The sequence below is a fragment of the Phoca vitulina genome, unplaced genomic scaffold, assembly GCF_004348235.1.
Source record: "Phoca vitulina isolate PV1807 unplaced genomic scaffold, GSC_HSeal_1.0 scaffold3, whole genome shotgun sequence".
NCBI classification, from domain to species: domain Eukaryota; kingdom Metazoa; phylum Chordata; class Mammalia; order Carnivora; family Phocidae; genus Phoca; species Phoca vitulina.
Genome location: NW_022589706.1, coordinates 34,479,822 through 34,498,605, shown reverse-complemented (window position 1 = coordinate 34,498,605; position 18,784 = coordinate 34,479,822). Strand labels below are relative to the sequence as shown.

At 38.1% G+C, this 18,784-nt stretch overlaps 1 protein-coding gene across 1 annotated transcript in view; it reads left to right on the top strand.

Moving 5' to 3' along the window:
• The window catches only part of CORIN (corin, serine peptidase), a 234,550-nt gene that overhangs the window by 205,545 nt on the left and 10,221 nt on the right, over positions 1-18,784 (top strand). The window contains exons 17-19 of the mRNA XM_032397831.1: positions 8,698-8,814; positions 11,193-11,242; positions 11,396-11,570. Coding sequence (XP_032253722.1) covers positions 8,698-8,814; positions 11,193-11,242; positions 11,396-11,570 — 342 coding nt within the window. The remainder of the gene's footprint in view (positions 1-8,697; positions 8,815-11,192; positions 11,243-11,395; positions 11,571-18,784) is intronic.

Here is an 18,784-nt window from a genome sequence, read left to right as displayed (position 1 = left end):
GACCCTGAATAGCCAAAGCAATCCTGAAAAAGAAAAGCAAAATGATTCCAGACTTCGAGCTATATTACAAAACTGTAGTAATCAAAACAGTATGGTACTGGCAGAAAACCAGACACATAGATCAGTGGACCAGAATAGAAAACCCAGAAATGGACACACAACTGTATGGTCAACTAATCTTTGACAAAGCAGGAAAGAATATCCAATGGAAAAAAAACAGTCTCTTCAACAAATGGTGTTGGGAAAACTGGACAGCAACATGCAGAAGCATGAAACTGGACCCCTTTCTGTTGGGGTTAATGTAGAGCATGAAATCAGCCATAATACCCGGCTTGCTAAAATGTAACACGGAGGCTGTTAGGGGCGAGGGAAGGTTTCAGAGAAGGGTGTAGGCCTTTGGAATGCCGAGGCCTGCGTAATCACTCTGCTGTAGGAATGCAGTGGGGAATTGCCTTCCCCAAAGCTTTCTTAGCCCAAACAGCAGCCCTGTGATCTAAGATGTATGCATTGTCCCTTAGTCTATGTTTAGCAGAACTCGTAGAACCCAAAGATTAACATATAGTATCTTTCCTGTAAACAGATCCTCCTAGTTCCAGTAAGACGCCTTGTCACACATCATGTGCTTGAGGAATAGTGATAAGGATTTGTGATTATCCTGAAGTACCAATAAAAGTGGGAGCAAAGAAGGGCAAAGTGTCTTTGTCTCTGAGCGTTGACCCCCTTGCCTTCTCCTCTCTTTGACAGCAAAGTTTGGAGTAATCTTTCACTTGTTCGTACAGGGATTGCTGGCCATTCCTGTCACCTTTCTTATACCATACACAAAAATAAATTCAAAATGGATGAAAGACCTAAATGTGAGACAGGAAACCATCAAAATCCTAGACAAGAACACAGGTAACAATCTCTTTGGTCTCAGCCATAGCAACTGCTTACTAGACATGTCACTGGAGGCAAGGGAAACAAAAGTCAAATCTAATTTCTATCCAATCTTTTACCCTTCTTACATCTTCCAAAAACTAACAAAGGAACATGTAGAATCTTGATTCTGAGGCACAATAATCTTTTTAACTAAAAAATTTCAAGGTCACTTGTAGCAGACATCTATTATGTTGCTTCCCTGTATCCCTTCCTTTTAGGGACTTGCTGCACTCCCCATTCTATCCTTGGGATCCTAATGGGAGCGGCCATCTTTGTACATGACCCACTCTTCTTGGTCTCAGTGACTGGTTGAGGGGCAGGTACCTAACCCAAACTGAACCAATCAAAGGACTTCACTTCCAGGTCACAGTGATTGGATTTTAGGTACTAAAAGTCCCTCAACAAGATTTGTTTTAGGTGGAGCTGGGAGAGAAGACTTCTTTCCTTTTTGGTCACAAAGATGAATGGATTTGAGTTTAGAAGGGCAAGTAGTCTGTCCCCTGGTTTGTGGAAAAGTCAGTTGAAGGCGATAAAGCCACCCTCCCATCACCTCCTGCTCCCTCTCACAGAAGTGGAGATGAGAGATGGAGGGTCCTGAGGACACTTGTTTCCCTGGCACCAGCCATCCTGAAGACCATCCACATCCATTTAGTGATTGATTACATTTCTAGCTTTTGATACTCAGATATTCCAGTGCTATTTTAGGTACTAAAATCCTGAATTTCTTTTGTTTGTGTAAAACTATTAACTGAATATATACATGAAGTGTGTGTGTATATATATATACATATATATATACACACAAAATATATATATACAAAATATATATATATTTTTTGTAATCCCTAAAGTTTGAATTATTTTATCTTATATCAAGAGTCATAGTCTGTCTTAATTGAATAAAGGTGTATTTTCTATACTTCTACAGTTTTCAAGAAGAGGAAGAAATGGGCAATTGACAAAGCAAGATTTCTGTTAGAAAAATTAATTCTACTCTGGTTCACAGTCTTTCTGAACTAGTGGAATAAAAAAATGGCATATTGTAGTTGAAACTGGAAATCTCTACTTTTATATAAATCAACTGAAGGTGAAGACAAACAGGAAACAAAAAACACTTTCTTTGAAACTAAACTCAAGTTGCTGTCAATAAGATGTTGAGTCAATAAAATATTTTCTTAAAAATAATAAAAAAGATTATTCTAAAAGGTTTTCTACAAGTTATCAAAAAAGCAATGGAATTTTTTGAACATAAAATAGCCCAAAGGAAATAGTTGGACTAATGTAGGTTCTGAAAGAGGTAGACACTTTTGCTTAAAAGTATACTTACAACTTGACACCATTTACTCAGTTTGCTTTATGAGGTTGAATTTTAAAAATGATCAAATGACATTTGAATTTAAAATTTTTATGATTGGTTAATTTTTTCACTTTTAATGAGATGTTTATTTTAAATACTACTTTATTTTTATTAATTTTATTTTCTAATTTATACTAGAATGATAGTGTATATTTAATAGTTATCTTTTGTAAATTTATATTTTACTTCATGTTATATTTTATAATTTTAGATCAATATGGATTAAACATCTAGTGTCATTGATTTTTTTAATTTTATGAAATATCAATACTGTGATTTGATTTAATAACTTCCCCTCTTTGCTTTGAGATAGTTTTTGTCACTTATACCTGTAGATCATTGCCTAATACCATTCTTATAATCTACCTCTGAGATAGACAAATGAATAAAATTTTATGTTCTCAGTTAGGATTTCAATAAAAATATTTTTAAAAACATTAGGTTTACGGGACACCTGGGTGGCTCAATTGGTTAAGCGTCTGTCTTCAACTCAGGTCATGATCCCAGGGTCCTGGGATCAAGTCCCGCATTGGGCTCCTTGCTCAGCAGGGAGCCTACTTCTCCCTCTGCCTGCTGCTCCCCCTGCTTGTGCTCTCTCTCTCTGACAAACAAAATCTTAAAAAAAAAAAAAACACTAGGTTTACTGGAAAAATTAACTCAGACTTTATGTTCTCCTTTAAACATTTCTATTGGTGAGAGTTTTTCTGTATAAAGCATAAGCTGAGCTATCTAACCAGGCTCGATAGTAGTATTCATTCATGTTTTGTTTGAAATCTACTGTGCCCTTTTGTCAAAATTTCCAGGTCATCCTTCTACTTGACGAAATAATTTAACTAGCTTTTAATAGTCACATGTCTATAAGAACCAAACAGAGATAATAATATGACAGGATTCAAGAAAATATTTCTGAATCCAGATAGCTAAATGTTTAGTGGAAATGTTCCAAATTCTGAACGGGATATTTAGAATAGCGACTAGTGTATCTTGTCTACTACACTAGGCATTTATATTTCAAGACCAACTGCTAATACTGAGGTTGAAAACTCAGATTATTTTTCCCCAACAATACCTGTAATAGAACAGACTTTGTCCTTCCCCTGAAATGTGTAACATTTCTAGGTAATTCCTACCCTGTTCTCTTGCCCCCAGAAGTCAAGAAGCCCTTGGTTTCTGGGCATTTGTGCTGACCTTCATTTTTAAGTCAGCAACCCCAACAGGATGATAACACAAGTGTTAAGTATCCTATTATTAAATACCGAGTGTCCTGAGAGTAGGAAAAGGATAGGTCAAGCTGTCTAGAGAGCTGGTTGCTCACTGAAGCCTTGAAATATATCTTTCCTTTCAGAATATCAGGATGTTTTAGAATTCTGGATAAGTTCTATCTTCTCATTTCCGGGACAGAGGAAGAATTAAACATTTTTTATATATGTCTTATGGCCGCCCAACTCAAGAAGCAAATTTGGAAATCTTTTTGCTTTTCTGTGTAGTATTGCCTTTAGACACAGAGCAGAGGGGCCTTGCCCTGGGCTCCATGATTTAGAAGAGTGGTTCTCCACCAGGCTTAGCTTTGCCTTTTAGGAGGCATTTGGAAATGTCCCTAAGACCTATTTAATTACCAGTCCAGAAGTGGTGGGGTGGGTACTATAGCATCTAGTGGGTAGAGGTCGGGGATGATGCTAAACATCCTGCAGAGCACAAGATAGCCCCACACAGTAAATAATTATCTGGTATAAAATGTCAGTAGTGCCAAGGATGAGAAACCCAGATTTAGAGGGACCACTCTGGCCTTCCTCCCCAGCCATGCCTCACCCCATGGGGCAAGGAGTCTGTCCGCCAAGGAGTTATGCCCCCCTGGAGCCTGGTCCACGATCTATAGCAATGTTTTCAGAGTGTAGTCCCAGACCAGCAGCAGCATCACCTGGGATCGTGTCAGAAAGATTGCTTTCGAGGCCCTATCTCAGACTTCGCGAATCAGGGAATCTGGGGATGGGGCCCACAAGCTTTGTTGTAACAGGCCCTTCAGGTGATTCTGATGAATGCCAAAGTTTGAAAACCACTGTTCCAAGGAGTCCCAAATCCTATATTTGAGCCTAAAACATATGTTTGTCAAGATGGGAAGATTAGAATACATTTTCTTTAACAACTTGTTAACTTGATTTATAACATCTAAATATGTAGACATATGGTATGTGGGCCTCCATTTGTACCCTACTCACAAATGTTTGGCCCCACGTATGTTTGGGATGGGTCTGTATCTGTGTCTCAGTTTTCTCAGGCTGTCAAATGAGGGCACTGGATTAGATTTTTCCTTAATTTCCTTCTCTGTATATGATTTCATTGCTACTACAGAAGCATTTAGTTCTGACTATATTCCCTGCACACACCTTTTTCCCCCCAGTTGGGCTTGTCTTTTTTAAAATTAATTAACTAATTAATTAAAATTCAACTAGACAACATATATACATCATTAGTTTCAGATGTAGAGTTCAAGTGTATAACATCCAGTGCTCATCACATCACGCCTACACACATGTTCTTAGGATACAGGGACTTTAATGCCTAATCACTGCTAAGATGTTTTTTTGCTCTTTTGCTCTCTGCCCAACATAATTTGATAAAATATGGAAAAAGATAAGTCAAATGCATTACCAATTGTCAAAATTTGAACAGCTAAGTTCCAGATACTTTTTCATAGCATGATTTACATTATATAGATAGTTATAAAAATTAAAAAGCACATACACATACATTCTTGATGATATGTAAATTGGCATTAGCCTTTCAAGGAAAATTCAAACTATTAATCAAAAATTTAAATTTTGATTTGATACTTTTATTTCTAGGAAATTATTTTTATTTCTAGGAACTTGTGCATGGAGGCAAAGGTGAATAGTTAGGAGTGTTAACTGCTGCTTTTTTGTTATAATGAAAATTAGAAATAACCTACATGCGCATCAGTAGTGGGTTGGCTAAGTAAGTGTATGTACGGCCATGTAATAGTAACACTCGGCAGCTATAAAAGGAACAGGGCATGTGCTGTTAATGAAGGGGGACCGTGTGGTGTTCAAAGTGTTAGGAGTGGTACTCTGGCCTCAGACCACTGACCGTCTACATACTGTGTGACCTTGGGCAAGTTACTTATTCTCTCTTTGCCTCAATTTTTTCATCTCCAAGATAGGGACTAATAATGCCTACTTTCCAACATTGTTGAGAGGATTAAATAAGATAAAATGAGTTTGTCTTTCAGTGCAGTTGAGAAATGTCAACTATTATTAGGGAAAGACTTCCAAGATAAATCACTAAATAAAAATATATCAATACAACACAGAACAACGTGTATAGACTAAAAAATATGAGTATGTGTACATGAATTACAGCTAGAGCTTGGCAAGGATACTCTCAAATGCTATTTTCAGTGGTCATTTCTACACATCTGGGATGGGAAGAATATTTTTTCATTGTATAATTTTATTTTTTCCATCTATAAGTATTACTTTTATAACCTTAAAAATTATTTAAAGAAAAAAATAAAAAAATGAAATCACACAGATGCTCAGATTCTGTATGATGGCAGAAATAGAACCATATGGATTCACTGACATTTTTTTAATAAGCCATAGCATGGTATTTCTGGTGCTAAAAGATTTATTTTTGTGCATGAGAAGCATTCTAGGGCTTAAGAATTTCATGGAAAACTAATTTTTATAATGACATCTCCCTCTTCTTGATGATGAATTTCTTGTATTTTCCACTTGATATAACTGAGAGATTCAGACTAAATTGCCTTTCTTGTTGGAGGTTAATGAATGAAATGCAGAAACATCCCAGGTGCAATGCTCTGTGGAGACCTTTTTCAGGGCAACTGAAGGTGCCTTGCGGGTTGAAAGACTGAAGTGTCCTTTGCCATGATTTTTCAATCCACCATTGTGCAAATCCTATGCTGAATAGCCCTCCTTGTGCGAGTCCCTTTTGCCCTATAAATACCTGCCTGAAGAATGACTTAATTAAACAACAAATCTGAAGCTTATCTTCCTTTGGCTTATGGCCAGTCATATGCCTGGATTTAGGAGGCCTCAAGTTGATCGACTGCAGAAAGGAACTCTCAGGATGCAGGTAGCAGGAGAAACACCGTCAGTGGTGTTTGTGACCTCTGTCTGACTTTTAATTGTTTGCCTCTTGCCTCTGCCTCCACATACAGAACTTGTGAGATTGACAGAAAGCCAGACTCTCATTTTGGTCAAGGAAAACAAAACTCCTCATTTTGCAGTAGGTTTTGTGAAGTCTTCAATCACCCCACCGTTCATTCAAGTTCCTAAATAAATTTCAGTCTTGTGGAACTCTTCTTAAAGTGTGGTCAGGGTTCATGCTCTGTTTTAAAATCAAATGATTAGAATCCACTCATTATTAAGGGCTTTGCTTTGTTTTTTTCTTTGGCTCTTACTCTACCATCAGGTGTTCTCTTTAGAGGGTTTTCCTCTTTTATAAGTAACAGGATTTGGGGAAGGTTTTGTTCCTTTTGCTTTCTATTATGAGATTACAATAGTTTTTAAATAATCAGCTGAAGTGTTCATTTTTCTTTCAATGCCACTGAGTCTAACTTTGCTTCCCTTCCTGTGCCCTGCCCCTCTTTTTTTTAAATATGGCATCCCGTTATTGGAAAAGAAAGTCACGAAGCCTACAAACTTGATGCTACTAAAACTTCAGGATTTCCAGGTTCATTTGAACCCTGAGTGCTGTTGCCATTCTTCTCACTTATCTTTTTTTTGGGTTGGGGGGACGGGTGTCATAAACAGGTATTTGCATTCATTGACAAGACGGTAAAATCTAGATTATAAGCATATAATTGAATACATGAATAATATGTATTTCTCTTAGGAAATTCTATGTGATGTCTTTTTAAAAATTTTTTTTTTTTAAGATTTTATTTATTTATTTGAGAGAGAGAGAGAGAGAGAGAGAGCACATGAGAGGGGGAGGGTCAGAGGGAGAAGCAGACTCCCCGCTGAGCAGGGAGCCCGATGCGGGACTCGATTAACCAACTGAGCCACCCAGGCGCCCCTTAAAAATTTTTTTAATTTAAATTCAATTTAGTTGACATATAGTGTATTATTAGTTTCAGAGGAGGAATTTAGTGATTCATCAGTTGCATATAACACCCAGTACTCATTCCATCAAGTGCCCTCCTTAATGCCCATCACCCAGTTACCCCATCCTCCCACACACCTCCCCTCCAGCAACCCTCTTTGTTTCCTAGAGTTAAGAGTCTCCTATGGTTTACCTCCCTCTCTGTTTTTATTTTATTTTATTTTATTTTCCTTCCTTACATTCATTTTCTCACTTAACTTTGATGTGTTTCTCCAAACATTTCCACCAGGGAACAAATCCGTATTATATGTGTCACTTTTCTCATCATCATGCACCCCTGCCACCCCCAACTTTCATCAAAGGTGCTCACCTTTTACTTGAAAAGAAAGATAGAGGCTATCTGATTTGAACTCTCTACCCCCCCTCCAACTTCAGCAAAGTACCACTTTCCTTCCAGGTCTGGAGGCAGCCCTCTTCCTTCCTATCTAAATTAATTCCTCCACATTTTCTACCCTTGGGCATTAGGTGATAAAAGTCCCAACAGTTTTCTGCAAATATGGATTGCCTAAAAAACCAATTATTTCATTTAGAATAGAGTATTTTACAAAACCTGAATACTTTTGAAACCTAAGGTTTTAAATCTTGGATACAGGGTAACCGTATTTATTTGAATGAATGAGACATTCACAGTAAAGTATTGGTAGAAGTTGAGTAAGAATATAGGTAAAAAGCAAAATAATGTTAACTCCCATCTTTATTTTCCAGAGTTTTTCCTAATTTTTAGTTCACGAGGATTTTGCAGTATGTTGAAAAACATCATTATAATTTTATACTGTCCAAATAGACACTAAGTGGCCATCAATTTACTTTACTTACTTCTTTATTTTTTACTTTATTTACTTTATTTTATTTTATTTTATTTATTTTAAGGTATTGCTGCACTGCAGGATTACATTGGGTAAGAAAAGAGGAGGAAAAAAAAATCCTGGGCAGATAAATTCTTTTACTTTTTGTGATCCCTGCCCAAAGTTGCTCTTGTTTTTTAGGTATTGGAACTTTTACATCATATACATTAGAATTCTAACACCTCACAAAGTTCATATGTGTGTCAGTGGAGAGAATGATTAAAATTGCTATAACATTTGGATCTTTATTGCTTTAGATCCTCTCTTGCTGATCATATTCCATGCCAAATTTCTAATACAAATCCCCCTCTTGAAATATTGACTTATAATGTAATGCTTCTTTTTGAAAGACAGTGAGTGCTAAGGAATGATATTGTCTGGTCAAAGATCATTGTGCTTTGAATATATCATTGTTATTTGTCCTTATATTAGAGAACCATCTGTGACCGAATTGGTACAGGAACAGGAGCAAGACCAGCTGTGGTTGACATTACACTCCAGCTGGGAGAGCCTCAATGGGACTACTTTGCATGAACTGTTGGTAAAAGGGTAAGACCGCTTGCACAAGAGCTGTGTAGACTGGATTATGGAGCAAGAGTCTATCATCAGGGACCTTCTCCAACTTCTAATTTAAGATAATCCAAATTTATCACGTCAATAAAGAACATCCATAGAATGGTGATTGGCCTTTATATTTCAACACTGTTTGGCTTTATCTCTTCTTTCTAGACATAGATTATTTTTTCTCTTGCTAATTACATGTTTCTTTAATGATGATTACAGCAACTATCATGGGGAAGGAAGAGGAACTTAGGTTCTAATTTTGGAGTTTTTTTCACATCCTCTTCACAGTAAATTCTCATATCTGCAGTTCGTACCGATTCTACATGTAACTAGTTAACAGGGATTGAAGTAATGAGAACTGATCAAACTTGGACAGTCTGAGGAAAAAAACTGACACAAAATGAAATTATAATCAAGTAGCCTGGAAAGAATACTTCTGAAAATTTTCCCTAAAACAGCATGGCATCTTGAACAAGGCTGTCTCCCTTGTCTATGGCTGGGGATATGGGGATATGGAGGAAATCGAAGGAGTTAACACTTATTTAGTGGTTATTAAATTATAGGGTCATAGCTACAGAATATTTAAAGAACTTGATCAAAACTCACAGCCCACAGTGGCCTCTCAACTCAAACCAAGTTAATCTGACTCCAAAGCTTTTAATAAGTGCTAGAGAAACCACTAAAGAATTTCAAAGAAATCGAAAGGTAGGCCATTTCTCTTTAGAATGTCTTGAAAATTTCCCCAGAGACCAAACTCTGCAGCCAAATTTCTGAAGGACTTCCTTCAAAACAATGACCTGAATCTTTCAACAGAGTGATTTTTTCCCCCCAAATTGCAAATGACAGAAAAGCCCCTTCAGGTTTAATACATACACACATATGTACATACATACATACATACATTCAATTGTAAATTGGGAGTTGGTAGAACTGGTTCTACTTCTGGCTTACTAACTAGATTTGTGATCTTATATAACCACAATCTCCTATAAAATAAAATTTATTTTATTTTTATTACAGATAGTCTTTGCTGTTTTTTCCTATTTCTACAAGTTGTGATCTAACTAATTAACAACTGATTATTGAGTATCTCTTCTCTGGCAGGTTCAGTGCCAGGTTGTGAGGAGATGTAGGAGTGAGTGAGGGGAACAAGGGCCCTCATTCCAAGGAACCTATGCTATATAGGTGGACAGGGAGACTATAAGCCAGTAAACAAAAGGAATTTCAGATATTTGGAAATACTACAAAGAAATTAAGGATAACAAGATAGAGAGTAAGGAGGAGACAGGACTTTAGGTTGTGGGAAGGCAAAAAGCAGGAATGTTTTTCTGTATTATATAATTTATTGATACAAATAATTACGCATGCCCCCATGCAGATTTAACAAGAAATGAAAACACAATAAATCCTCAAAAAGGAAAGTGGACATGACATATTTAGGGATTTTTTTTTTCTGAGAAATCTATGATTCTAAGCACATCACAGTATTTTTGACAGTCCCAAAGTGTCTTTTGTTTTTTAATTTATACTATGAATAAATGCTTCATGGTTGGAAGAGAACTTCGTGATTGAAATTTAATGTACCCTAAAGTGAGTTCTCTTGTGCAGCCACATTGATAGATGTTAAAACATGGCCCATGTTCTTACCTTTAAAGGTTAACTATGATTTTTAGAAAGGTCTTTCTTTCCTGAACTTACTTCCTGTTAAGTTCTACTGACTGGTTCTGATCCCACCACCTAGAGTTACATGGAATAAATTTAACCCCCCTTCTTCCTGTCAGCCAATCATAGATCCACATTTTAATATCACAGGTCTCGTCAAAATTTTTTTCCAGTCTAAAAAATTTAGTTCCTTTATCTGTTCTCTAACTTTTTGAAGTAATACTTTATTTCTCTCAAACTATTTGCAACTTCTTTTGGACATCCACACCCTCTCTGTAAGCATAAAAATCTGACATGCTCCTTCCTCACCAAAGATTCTAAGAAGTAGCCCAGTTCCCTTGCCTTCCTCTGCCTACTTTGAAAATCATGGTTTGAGTCAATATTCTGGGTGGTGCCACAGCCAAGATGATGTGGGAAACTTTGCTAACAGTAGTTTCTTTTCCCACCCATGTGAAATTATGTTATGATGATATTAAAGAAGCTTAAAAAAAAAAAGGTACACATCCTCCATATACCCTTATTTCCAAGGTGATATTTGACAACAGCCCTGCCTCAAGAATTTCTGCACGAATTTCTGTTACTCAAAGAATGTGACCTCTGGGAATGGTTGAACCTATGTCTTGCTTTTCACTGGTGAAGTGTTTGAAATGAATGATAAATATGTAACTTAACATTATGCCATTTTATGTTTCCAAATCTAGGGAGGCTTGTCATAGCAGAAGTAAGATTTCTCTTCTGTGTACTAAACAAGGTGAGAGCATTAGTGGTGTGGCAATGGAATATGATCTTAATTTAACTGGGTTGGCTCAGGGGAAGAACAGGACTTTGCACTTAACAGCAAAGACCCAAGTATCTTGCTGGGTTTAGCGGTGAATCACACGCTGTCTTTCCTGCTCCTCGGTAGACTGCGGGCGTCGCCCTGCTGCCCGAATGAACAAGAGGATCCTTGGGGGTCGGACAAGTCGCCCTGGAAGGTGGCCATGGCAGTGTTCCCTGCAGAGTGAACCCAGTGGACACATTTGTGGCTGTGTCCTCATTGCCAAGAAGTGGGTCCTGACAGTTGCCCACTGCTTCGAGGGGTAAGCTGCACTTTGTCCTTTGGCTTTGCCTGGATTTGATCATTTTGTCCCTTGGGCATTGTTAGTGGCATATGTCATTCTGTGAAGCCACTTCAGTGCGAAAGCCACAGTTGATCTACTTCCTTTATCTGCTTAAGTTTTTTACTCTTGATGTTGTCATCCTATGTAGGTGCTAATCATTTATTGGAAATGGATGTATATTGCTTATGAATTTTTCCCTAAAGAGGGAGGAAGAGGAAGAAGTTTAGGAGGTTGACTGTCCAGCTAGCATTAGTCTCTTTGCTAGCCCTCTTAAATACATCGAATACACCTGAGGTTCAACAAAGAGGATTGACGTATACTACAGGAAGGTGAGGATACTGGAGGGACTAGTGAGGACTTTGAGAAGGAGAGTTAAAGGTACCACAATATGTGTATAAGGGTTCTCCAGAGAATGAGAGACCAATGAGAGAGGAGGGCTGAATTTATTCTAAGAAATGGTCTCACATGATTGTGGGGGTTGCTGCTGAGTCCAAAATCTAATGGTGTAGATCAGCAGCCTGGAGACTCAGGGAGAGTTGCAGTTGGAGTCCAAAGGCAATGTGCTGGCAGAATTTCTTCTTGCTCAGGAGAGGTTAGTCTTTGTTCTCTTCAGGTCTCCAATATATGGGATGAGGATAATCATATTATGGAGGGTAATCTGCTTTATTCAAAATCCACCAATTTAAATGTTAATCTAGCCCAAAAAACACCTTCACAGAAGCATCTAGAATAATGTTTGACCAAATATTTGGGCGCCATGGCACAGCCACATTGGCATATAAAATTAATCATTACAATATGCCTAAAGGGAGCAGAAAAATAAGACAAAGGGCAAATCTACCCTAAATTGACAACCATCACTGTAGAAGGTCCTCTCCCGTTCCAACCATCTGTTGTGTATTTTAGGAGCAAAAAAACCCCAAGCCCAACAGTTACAATAACAAACACACAAAGAAAATCCCCAACATTTAGTATGTTCACACAAGATTCTGGGGGTCAGACATTTGGACATGACATAGCTGGTGCAGTTTGTCTCTGATCAGCCATGTCTGGGGCCTCAGCTGGAAGATTCTAAGGCTGAGGGCTGGAACCATCGGAAGTCAGGCAGTCAGTGCTGCCTGTTGGCTGGGGCCTTGTACATCATGGTGGCTGGCACCCCCCAGAACCAGCTTCTCCAAAAGGGAGACCTAGCCTCCAAAGACATACACGGGGCCTCTTCTGTGTGATTGGTCAGAGCCCTCACAAGCCCCACCCAGATCCAAAGCAAAGAAACAAAGAACTCTACTCTCAGTAGGAGGAGGATTTGAGGACAGGTTTTAAAAACCACCATACCACTTTTTCCCCCTATTTTTTAAAAATGATTTTACTTTATTTAAAGTAAAATTAAATATTAAATAATAGCAAAAATTCAAAACGAAATAATTCATAGTTCTATCACCTAACTAAATTGTTTTCATTTGATCAGGGTAAGTTCTAGAAAAAAAATGCAATTTCTTTCTTTTCTTTTTTTTTTTTTTTGCCTATTGTTTTATTTTTAGCTTTGCCACTTACTGTGTCACCACGGGTCAATTCATTAACTTCTCTGGCCCACAGTTTCTTCACTTGTGACATGAGGGAAATAACAGTCCCTACCGCACAGGGTTGGTGCGGGCAGTAAGTAAAATAGTCTTGTGCAAAGCCTTGGGAACCATGCCTGACACTGATCAGTGAACTCTCAGTAAAGGTCAGCTTTTCTTTTAAAAAATTACTGCCAAAAATATGCATTCTACCTTTCCCCTTTGCATTACGGCATGAGTATTTTTGCACTTTGCTGGCAGTATTTTTATCTTCTTCCATACTCTACTTCCTCATCATCATCACAGTAACCCCTGTTACAGCCTAGCCAATGTTCTTTCTCACCTATAAACACATTTTTCACAGGGTGCTACTGTTTGCTTTTACAACTTGGAATCACAATCTGTGCTTCTGTTTGTTAAGTTGTTTTTCTCATACAACAATATATCATGGACCTCCCTCTAGGTCAATGGATGTAGCTCTAGCTCTTTTTCAAAACTAAATGATATTCCCTTATCTACATTTACCATAACTTTTTCTATTACTCCCCAGATAATGGACATTCAGGTTAGTTCCAATTTGCTGCCATCTTAATAATACTGCAATACATCTTCTCAAACAAAGCTACTCACCTCCTTGTCCTCTTGTTTCTATAGGCTAGAGTCCCAGCATGTATACTTAGCTCTCCATGGGGGTTCCAGAGATGAATACATGTTTCCTTCCTTGGAGTGCTAACCTAGTAAGGAGGCAGACATTAAACAAGTAATTAGAATATAATGCAATAAGTGATTATAAAATGGAAATGTGTATATCCAGTTGATTGTTCTTTTTGGGAGAATAAAATATAAAAAATTAAACCAGAACCTCCTCTTGAGAAGTTTTAATGTGTTAAGATCAAAAATGATTGGGAGAGTCTGTGTAGTGTGTCGGGAAATACATGACAGTGTTATTGCTTTGGAAGGGGCCAGATGTTTCCAGATGTCTTTTCCAGTTCTGATTTATAACTCCGTGATAAGCAGAGATGACACTATCAAGAGTACATTCATCAAAACACCTAATTTAGGATTACCTAAATAAATCCAGCAGTTCTTTAAGGGAATAATACTCTTTATGTGTTAAGCCACTTCTGTCATTTCCGTATGTGGTATCCAAGCTTCCTCTTTCACTGATAGCTCTGTAACGTTAACAAGAAACCTTGCAGTAGAGAAGAAATATGTGTTTACAATTAAGGAAATGGATATTATATCAAAGGTCTTGGTGAAATTTCATGGAACACTAAACTAAACAGGACTGTCGAGAGGGACCTGGCCTGTCCATAAAAAGCTAGAAATTGCCCAACATCAAATAAGCCTTTGCTTGAATGTGTGCTAATAACGGATTCCATGTTACAATCTCTCCAGTGGCCTGCAAGCTTTGAGAACTTCTAATTGTAAGCCTTATTCTCTGCTGAAGCCTTCAACTGCTGCAATTAATGGGATTCACTTCATATTGTGATTCCATACTTTGGCAAAGCCCAGCTGACCCATCTGTAGGTCTTCTCAAGCTTGTCTCTTTTAATTATATCGGTTTAAAAAAAAAAAAGGACAAGTTTGTTTTGCTCTTTTATGGAGAAGTATTTAAAAATCCCAAATGAAAATTAAAAACATATGAAATACTAAGCTGATCAGATCAAGTCCCATATCCCCTAATCACAGCTCAACTTTAACACTTGTGAGAAAGAAAGACTGATTTTCAGGGGTAATTTAACAAGCAATTTTCTGCCTTCTTCCGCCTCTGAAAGTCTTAAGGCTGAACTTCCTAGGCTGGCCCACAAGTAGTCATTGTCAGAAGCATCTAATTCCTCTCCAGGAAATGCACATGAAAAATGATCACCTCCCTATATGAACATAACCCTTAACCCCGCCATGTCACCCACACTGTGATTTCTCCCAATCAGCTCTTCTCTCCAACAGGACTGCAGTTGCTGGTCTGCATGTGTCCCCCAATGATTTCAGTCCCACATCTCCTTGTGCTCCTTCTCTTCTCAGTTAACCTTGTGCTCCAAGCTCATCACGTCAGTCCTTCTGGACAGCTCCCTCTCTCATTCTCCACAAAACAAAATCACTGTGCTTGCCCAGCTGTCCTGGTCTAGCAGTCTGTTAGTGCACTCAGAAAAGGAAGTGAGAGGCTTAGTCTGTTTTTTATTAAAAGTTGAATCATGATGTGTCCTCATGATTCCCTCTTTATCTCTAGGTGCTTATGAACTGTGCTGGTAATTCACAATGTGTTTTTCCATTCCATCAACTTAAGCGATTTGATCCATTCCTGTCAGTAATAGTGTCCGCTAAAGCAGAAATTCTCCATTTTGGATCCATACCTCCCCTGGGGTGCTATTTTCCAGCAGCACTGGACAGTAAGCAAATGTGGTTTTAAAAAGTCCTTGGTGACAATGACCTGACTCCATGCTTGCCACTGCGCTGCCTCCTATGGAAATATTCTCTCTCATCCTCCTCTCTCCAGTGGAAAATATCTGGGTTTAGCATGTGGCCAGAAGTTGGCTTAAAATATGCGCCAAACCTCATAGTTTCTGGGGCTCACAGAAACTGGGAGCTCCTCCCCTTTTAAGCTTTGTAGTGACTTATGTGTTTCTTCTAGTCATGCAACTACCTACCGTGTACTCTGCATCTGCACCTGAACAGCTAACAATTGCTGAAGAATATCACACACCCTGACAGCTAACAGCGCACATAAAATGTATGATCGTGAATCTCGAATGAGCATCTAACACTATAGGACACTTCCAATATACCTCCACAGCAGAGTCACTTTTCTACCCTTAGAGACAACTATCTGACATCTCCTCTCTCCCCAAATCCTCTCATCCTCCATTGGTCTCACCTCATACTTCATGGAGAAAAGAGACACCATCATGTATTTCACCTTTTCTTACCCTTAATCCCAACAAATTACCTGTAAATGTGGCCATATCCCCTTCTTTCCCTTGACTTAGGGTGGAAGATGTGTCTCTGTTTCTATTTAAGATAACCATATCCTCCATCTTTTTAAAGACTTCATTTTTAAAATCATTTCTATTTTGCATCATTAATTTCTCCTTTTTGCTGGATCATTCTCTTCAACAAACATGCCTTGATATCACTAACTTAAGTCCCCTTCTCTTGATTTTCCATCTGTCATCAACTATTGCTCATTCTGGCTGGAATTCACAGTAAAACTCCTGACAGACTTTCATGCAGTCATTGGCCCCCCTTTTCCACTTCCCATCTTCTCCTCAACCGATTTTGGTTGAGCTCTCATCAAAGTCATCACAGATATAGCACAGATATGGCCAAGTCTTTGATGACTTCCATCTTGCCATATCCAATGGTGACTTTTCAGTTTCCAGTTTATTGGAACCCTCTCTAGTATTTCATCACTACATCTTTCTTGAAATACTTTCTTCACTTTTATCTTAGAAAAACTAAAATAGTCTTGTTTTCCTCTTATTTCACCAACCTACCCATTTCTTTCTCTTTTCCCATCTCTTCCTTTTTTAGGCCACTGAATGCTTTAATGCTCCAGAGCTATTATGGACTGCAGGCTTTGTTTCCCCTCCAAATGCACATGTTGAAACTCTAACCTCCAACAGAATGGAATTAGGAGGTGAGGCCCTTGAGAAGTAATCAGATCATGAAGGTGGAAACCCCATAATGGGAATAATGTCCATATAGGAAGAGGAAGAGAGCTTGCTACCTTTTTCTGCCATATGAGGTTACAAAAAGAAGATTGTTATCTATAAACCAGCAAGAGTGTCTTCACCAGAACCTAACCATGCAATCACCCTGATCTCGGACTTCCAGCTCCCAGAACTATGAGAAATAAGTGTATGTTATTCTAGTCACTCAGTCTATGGTAATTTGTTATAGCATCCTGAGCTAAGACAAGGACCCAATTCTTGGCTTTCTTATCTGTCTACAGTCATCTAATAATATGGTTTCAAATACATGTACATATTTGAACAAATATGAATATCAAGTATTGATATGAATATCATTATGGATATATTTGAAAATAAAATATGAATATCATACATTTATTCATGACTTCCAAACTTATATCTCCAGCCCAGATTTTTCCCAATCACCACCCTTACCCACCGACTTTAAACATGTATATTTAACTGCTTAGAAGAGATGTCCATTTGAATGTGTAATAAACATCCTACTTTAATTGCCAAAGCAAAACTTGGTTCCTTACCCTCTCCCACTGATTAAATAATTGTGTGCCTCACAAGCTTTCCCCATCTCAGTAAAAATCATTATCCATTGGTTCACCAAACCTAGGAATCATCCTTAATTCCTCTCACATTTACTCAGTGATAATTTCTGTAGATAATTTCCAAATTATCTCTAACCCAACCACCTCTCACCGTCTTCATGCTATAATGCTAGTCTAAGCCATCATCATACCAGGTCTTCACTATTATATTGGTTTCCTAGGGCTGCCATAACAAAATACCATAAACTGGGTGGCTTGAACAACAGAATTTTATTATCTTACAGTTTTGGAAGCTAGAAGTCCAAGATCAATGTGTGGGAAGGGTTGGTTCCCTCTGAAGGCTATGAGAGAATGCCTCTCACCTAGATTCTGGTGGTTGCTGGCAATCTCTGGCATTCCTTGGTTTGTAGAAGCATCACACAAATCTCTGCCTTCATCTTCACATAGTGTTCTCTTGGTGTGCATCCCTATCTCCAAATTTCCCCTTTTTATAACGACACCAGCCATCTTAGGGCCCATCCTAATGACCTCATTTTAACTCGATTACCTTTGTAAAGACCTTATCTCCAAAAAGATCATATTCTGATGTACCAGGGGTTAGGACTTCAACATATGAATTGGGGGTGGGGGAAACATAATCAATCCATAACAACTGTTAAAACAGTTTCCTATCTGGTCTTTTTGACTGCTCTCTTGTCCCCTTATTGTCTATTATCCACACAGTGAGATAGTTATCTTTCTAAAATGTAAATCAGACCATGTCACTCCCCCTGCCTTAAACCCTTCCCACTGTAACAAGAATAAAATCTTCTCATCATGGCCTTTCAAGATCTAGTCCTAGCTCTTGGACTGCATCACCCTCTACTCTCCCATGGTTCACTGGGCTGCAGACATCTAGCCTTTCTTGTGTGCCTGAAATCCTCCAAGCTCATTTTTACCTCAGGACATTTGAACTTGCTGCTTTTACAGTTACAGTCACAAAACTACCTCCTTCTGGTCATTAAAGTCTCTATTTAAGTACGACTTTGTCAAAGACCTTCCCTAACCATCTTGGCTACAGTGAAATCGCCCCTCTCAGTCATCTATCATATAACCCTATTTTGTCACTTCTAAGTGCCCAGGATAATCTTATTTCTTTATATATTCTTTAGTGTAGTAGAATAAAAGCTCTGTGAGGGCATGAACTGTCTTTCCTCACCCTTGTGTTTTCATTTCTTTTAGCATGGCATATATAGCAGCCACTCAATAAATATTTGCTCACTGACTAATCAGGTCCTTCTAGATGTTTCTTAGTAATCATATGTGCAGTTCTTTTAGTAGTTAGGACTATAATTTGTCTGGAACTAGAAATGTTAATTCATCTACTGAAGGTCAATGGCGTCTCA